We start from the raw sequence: 6,000 nt of genomic DNA, 5'->3' as shown, positions 1-6,000 counted from the left end.
CCTCCCCCGAATCCCACTCCAGCATGAATCCTCATTCACACATTATATTCCCACCAAAGGTGGTTGGAGGAAGAAAGGCAATTCCCGGTGCAATTCTTGAAGACATAATGCAATGTACGTTCTTTAATGAAAACATATTTTGTCAATATGGGTCAGAAAAGCCACAGTTTATAGAAGTCTTGGGCATATGCATTGGGAACCTGTTATGGAGAGGTGAATGGAGGCTTTGCACCCGTGGTTGCTCCCATTGCCAGGGCACAGGAGAGCTCCCTGGGCAAAGGACTGGGAGCCCAAAATGCCAGCACCAATATGTTGGAGAGAGCCCTGCCAAGTGAGTAGCGTGGGCAGCGATGATATGGTCAGCCAACCCATGCCACACCTGAGAGGTGTCATTTTTAGACACCTTGTTTTCTACCTGGTTGCAACACAACAGCAATTTCCTCACTCCTGGGGAAGGCAGAGCTTTTGGCTTCTGCTGCCTCTTTGGCAAATTGCAAATATCTAAAAAGCTGGGAGGGACTTCTGTGCCATTGTTGGTGCTGTGACCCTTCCCAGGGGCTGCCATGCTGCCACATGATGTGTGCTTGGAGGAGACACTACTGGATAGAACCCCTCTCAGCTGGGTCCGTGTGGCCACCAAAACCCAGAGGTTTACCCTCCCACTTGTTGGATTTCCACACCTCTCCAGGCAGCAGCCCCAAATGCCTCCAAGACTTGCGGGTGGCATATTGCAGGGAGAAGCCATGGCTGGTTTTGAACCCTATTTTTTTCTTACCATACAGTTTAAGATGGCTCCTCTTAACCTGCCCAGGGAATGGTCAGGTGAAGGAGATGGTGGGACTTGCTAAAGGCCATGGGGCGTTTAGGGATGAGCTGAAAGGTTATCTGCTACAGGACAGGGCTCAACCTGCCTACCCGGTCCAACATGGGGTAATGGCAATTCCCAGCTTGCTCTCTGCCTTTCTCAAAGGGTTACTGCTTCCAGGTGAATTATGAGCTAGAATTATACACAGTGGCATTAACACACTTTTATTTTACAAAAATAAACTCAGGGGTATGTGTCACCTGGTTTTGCACAGTAGTCCTATGGGGTGAGCGGTGCAGTTGTGAACCTCTGGACATCTCTGCTTTCCTGAGCAATCAGATGTTTCCCTCTCCTCATACCACTTTATTTCCTGCTCATAATTACAGTTTTCCAACATCTTTTGTCACAGATCCTTTGCCTCTTCACATTAATGGTTTGTCTTGCTTGTCCAGTCTCCAAGATGTCCAGGAGACACTTCTCGCAGCTCCATTTCTTTTTTATTTAAACATGGCAATTGCAGCCGATCACCTCCCTCTGACTGGTTTTTGAAAGCGAGGAAAGAGAAAACAAAGGGGATGTTGGAGGTTGGCTACAGCTTGGGCTTCTTCTTGGACCTCCCATGCTCAGAGAGGTCCCTGACACAACGGGATTGGCTATGCCAGGTCATGTCACAACACGTCAGACATCCATAAAGCAAATATCCCAATCCGGTGAGCTCCAGGCACCATTTAGGGTCAGTCAGGAGAAAAGGACATGCAGAGGACACACGGACTTGACTTGGGTTTGGATGACTCCCACTCCCCAGTGGTTTCTTCTCCCCACAAAGTCAGTGCAGACACAGTGCTGGAGGCATCTACAGCTGCTTTGTGAAGCCTACGCTAGCTCTTAATGTTTATGCCCTGGGGTAAAGCGTTGGCTGGAAAGAGGTTCTCTTATTACCTGGTGCTGCTGGGACTGGATTTAAAGCACTGGGAGTGGCTTCCCCTCAGGCAGTACATTGCAAAGAAGGAGGCCACCAGACATGGGCACTGACCAGGCTAAATGGGCCAACTGGTCTACCTTGACTGCCCTTATGGTCAATGAAGAAGGATGGGCTCCCCAAAGAGTGATGCTAACCCTCGTGGTGGGGGACGGGGTGGGGAGAGAAGAGGGCACTCATTTTGGGCTGGCCGCACTGGGGCAGCAAATCCCTCCTTCCTAGCCAATCAATACATACTCCTTCTTCCCAAAGAGCACTTCAACTCTCCAGGATGGCATTGCCTGTCCTAAACTGGACTTGGAGCAATGAATATTTACGCTGCCTCCTTCCTTGTAGAATAGGAAGCCTGAGCTGTGCAAAGTCCACTGCATATCAGAAAGATTTAAGTGGATGATAACAGCCTGTGCAGTGGTCTTAATTTTATGCATAATAGATGCCCATCTAAAAAATAACCAAAAAAATACAGACCACCTGAAAACTCTGAAATGAACCTGAAATTATAGATCTCCGCCTTTAATTTCTTCCTCCTTTTTAACAAGCCTTCCAAATCAGAGAAGATGGACCTCAATAGATTTTTTTATTTTTTTACTGATTTGTGAAGAACTAATGCATTTCTCCTGACGACTAGAGGGTTGCCTCCGTGCAGAGGAAAGGCTGAGAGAGGAGCATCTCCTTAGGAAGACTAGTTTCAGCCACAGCTTGTGCACTGCTCGGCAGCAATAGTGTTTGCATTAATGTCAGGGCTGGCAGGAACCCGTTTCCCCTGTGGTGAGCTACCGCATGCCTGGAGTTGAGGAAGAGCCACACAGACTGACCCCATGAACACTATATCTGGCAATGGGAGCCCAGCTGGGCTTCCAGGAGTGAGTTTTTCCCATTGAACCCCTGGATGAGGTGTGATCCTAATGCAGGGGTGTTTGGGACTGCCCATAAACTGGTCTAGATTAGGGCAGCTCTACCAGCTTCAGGCACTGCCCAGAGTCCTTTGTTTCTGGAGATGCCAGAGAGGTGCTTGGAGGGACAAGTCTGGGGTTCAGAGGGCACCAGCACCCAAATTCCTGCAAACCTCAGACCCCAGAAGGCACAAGGTTACTGAGCTTGAGGTGTGCAAACTATCAGGACCCAGTACTGGTGCCCAGGTGGACCCTCCTCATCACCCACAGGTCCACCGACATCCCACCAGTGGATGTGGCCCAAGGGAGGAGATGTCCAGGACCTCCTAGGAAGGGCTGGGGAGGATCAAAGTGAGCTGGGAGTGGGAAGGGAATGAGACCTTTCAAACTAGAGGCACTCCTCCAAGTCCTCCCTTGGTCCTGGTGGGGCACCATAAGGCAATGGAGGTGGGCAGACAATGGACGGGTTTTCCTGCTTTGACCTTACTCCTGGTTGGAGGAAAAGGCGGGTTGGAGGGCCCAGGGGCTGCTTTACCTGCTGAGGTTTTGCACCGCCGCTCACATTTCCACTTGGTTTCGAAGCGGTTGCTGTTTCCTCGGCATCCCCCGAAGACGAAGGGCCGGCAGGCGTTTGCCTCTGCATGGTAATACCAGAGCAGGGCGTAGTGCTGGCAGGAACCCTCGTCCATCGGCTGCAGACAGGGGGCTGCAAGGGAAACATGGCCCCACCACTTGTGTGTTGGACCCAGGTGGGAAAAGGCCACACTCTGCCACCCCCATCACCCCCTGGAAAATGTGTGGGGCTGGTCCAGGGACTTCCACTGCCCCACAGTCAGTGTCTTAGCCCAAAATGAAGGGGTTGGCAGAGCAAAGGGGGCAGCAAGGACCAAGGATGGGCATCCGGCAGTGGATTTCCACAATGGGGCAAGCACAAGGCTCCTTGTTGTTCCATGGCACCTCCCATCCCTGTAGTGCCCTTCATGGTGGCCTCCGACCTTTGCAAGGGGGCAATTAACCCCTGGGCCTTGGTCGGGGGGTGCTTTGCAGGGGTGGTTGCATTCGGGGTGTTGTCTGGGGTGTTCTCACTGTGCATTTTGCTGGTGGGATTGGACAACACAGGATCGGGATTGGGTGAAAACGCCCTCCGGTTTGTTCACCACCAGCTCAACGCCCTGGGCAAAAGCAGCTGCTTTAAGCCCAGCCCAAAACTGAGTTTTGAGCCTCTGTTTGCTGGCATGTGTAACTCTTTCAGGGCTGCATCCCCTTGATCTCGATGCCAAAAAGCACTTCCCACCCGGGAAGTGACTTCCCTAAATGTCACTTAATTCAGTGCATTTCACCTGGTAATTGACTGTGGGCTTCTTGGCGCTTGTGCTGAGAGGGACCCGTTATCTGCTGCGCACGAGGAGCTGCTGGGGAAGCAAATGGAAATCAGATGTAACGAGGGCACGCAAACAAATTAGCCACCATTTAAATATAGATCATTGGAGCCTTACATGGCTTTCCACCGGCTAACAAGTTCTCTTAATAAATGTCACAGAGCAATTGGCAAGGGGAGGGAGAAACCGGTGGCAATAAAACTCTTAATGGTGTTAAACAACTCAGTCAGAAAGGTTGGGTGTTAGTCAGAGAAAATGGAAGTATTTGTAGTTGTTTGCAGGAGATAAATGTCAGGCCGGAGTTTTGTAAATCTGCGAGCTTTGAAAAGCCAGGAGCGATTGTAATCTGGCGGTAATAACCCTCCGACTGCAGAATCCTGTTAACATTTAGAGTGCCCATCCGCCCTCATCACTTAGCAGAGCGATTTATGAGCCCTCCTGCCTCAAACCTGGGCTTTAATGGGATTGTCGGCTGGCGACGGCTACAGCTGTGATTCGATAACATGTGGAAAGCCCCATCGATCTGAAACCACCCAGATCTCAAATGCTGCCTTGATATAAAATGAGTTTAAACCCAGATGGATGATGTCCTCGATGTACAGCACAGAGGTCTTGGGGGTGGTCAGGAGGAAGGTGGCGATGGTTGGGGTCCAGTTCCAGTCTTAGTTGGATCTGAGGGATCAGTTCGGTCCTTAGCAGATTACATGGGGAAAATGGAGGTCATCATCAATGGGATTGACTTAAAACTCTTCCCAAAGCTCAGGGAAAGGGCCATCATGGGTAATAAAGGTCAACGCACATAAACTGTAGGTCAACAGTACTGGCACGGGGCGTTGCATTTTAGATGGTTCCCTTCTGCTGAGATGCATCTGGCCCTGCAAGTACTTATTTCTCTGAGCTGAAGCACTGATGCTGTCCTCCTGCCTGTGTCAATGGCAGCTCCATCAATGCTACTCAACCCTCCTCCTCCTGGTGACACATATCTGAGCAGCCACATCTTAATTTCTGACTTGCTGAATTGCAAGAAATGAGTCTGAACTCTGCCTCCTTTTCAGTCCTGCCCTGTCTTGCAGTGTGTTTGACCTCTGAGAGCCAAGCGCAGAAAGCCTTCCACAAACAAGCCCATAATCCCCAATTCCTCCCCACTAGTCCTTCTGCATTGTAGAATCATAGCATCATAGAAAGTCCTGAGTTGAAAGGAACCCACAAGGATCATCAAGGCCAACTCCTGTCCCTGCACAGGACACCCCAAATTCACACCAGGGTTCTGAGGGCCTTGGCCAAGTGCTTCTGGAATATCGCCAGCCTTGGTGCCGTGATGCCTCCCTGGGGAGCCTGTGCCAGGGCTCCACCACCCTCTGGGGGAAGAACCTTCTCCTAATGCCCAGCCTAACCCTCCCCTGGCACATCTCCCTGCCATTCCCTCGGGTCCTGGCTTTGGTCACCAGAGAGCAGAGACCAGCCCTGCCCCTCCTCCTGCCCTTGGGAGGAAGCTGCAGACTGTGATGATGTCTCCCCTTAAACTCCTCTTCTTCAGGCTGAATAAACTTACTTTAGCTGCTTCTCATACAGCTTCCCCTCTAAACTCTTTAGCAACCTCACGGCTCTCAAGTTTTCACTCTCTGTCTCCCATAAATCAAGATTCAAAGCCAAGTTCTGCTGAGCAAGTCAGAGTGTCCATGGGTGTCTGTGGCATGGATTTGAAGATGTGATGGACCTGGAGGAGGGCAGCTTTTACGGATCCTTCTGGGTGAAGGTCATTTCGAGGTTGCTGCTAAAATTTACAGCAGAACTACCAAGAAATCCCTGAAACCAGTCATGTCAAAGGCTGCTTATTGCCTCCATCAGCATCCCACCAGATGGGAAGGCCCGTGGGGCCTGGAAAAGCCACCCACAAGCCATTATCCCGTCGGGACAGGAGAAGGATGATATTCAACTGGTAGC

General features: G+C 50.8%; 1 protein-coding gene across 6 annotated transcripts in view; it reads right to left on the bottom strand.

Annotated features, from left to right (window-relative positions):
- Positions 1 to 1,013: 1,013 nt before the first annotated feature.
- The window catches only part of LOC142051929 (collagen alpha-1(VII) chain-like), a 120,540-nt gene continuing 115,553 nt past the window's right edge, over positions 1,014 to 6,000 (bottom strand). For all 6 annotated transcript variants that reach the window (XM_075081703.1, XM_075081702.1, XM_075081710.1 and 3 more), the window contains 3 exons: positions 4,018 to 4,089; positions 3,213 to 3,383; positions 1,014 to 1,343 (listed from right to left, as the gene is read on the bottom strand). In XM_075081703.1, the coding sequence (XP_074937804.1) occupies positions 1,330 to 1,343; positions 3,213 to 3,383; positions 4,018 to 4,089 (257 nt within the window). In that variant the 3' untranslated portion in view covers positions 1,014 to 1,329. The remainder of the gene's footprint in view (positions 1,344 to 3,212; positions 3,384 to 4,017; positions 4,090 to 6,000) is intronic.

This window comes from Phalacrocorax aristotelis, chromosome 1 (assembly GCF_949628215.1).
Source record: "Phalacrocorax aristotelis chromosome 1, bGulAri2.1, whole genome shotgun sequence".
Lineage (NCBI taxonomy): Eukaryota > Metazoa > Chordata > Aves > Suliformes > Phalacrocoracidae > Phalacrocorax > Phalacrocorax aristotelis.
The sequence above is the reverse complement of the archived record's forward strand: the minus strand, read 5'-3'. Positions and strand labels throughout refer to the sequence as shown.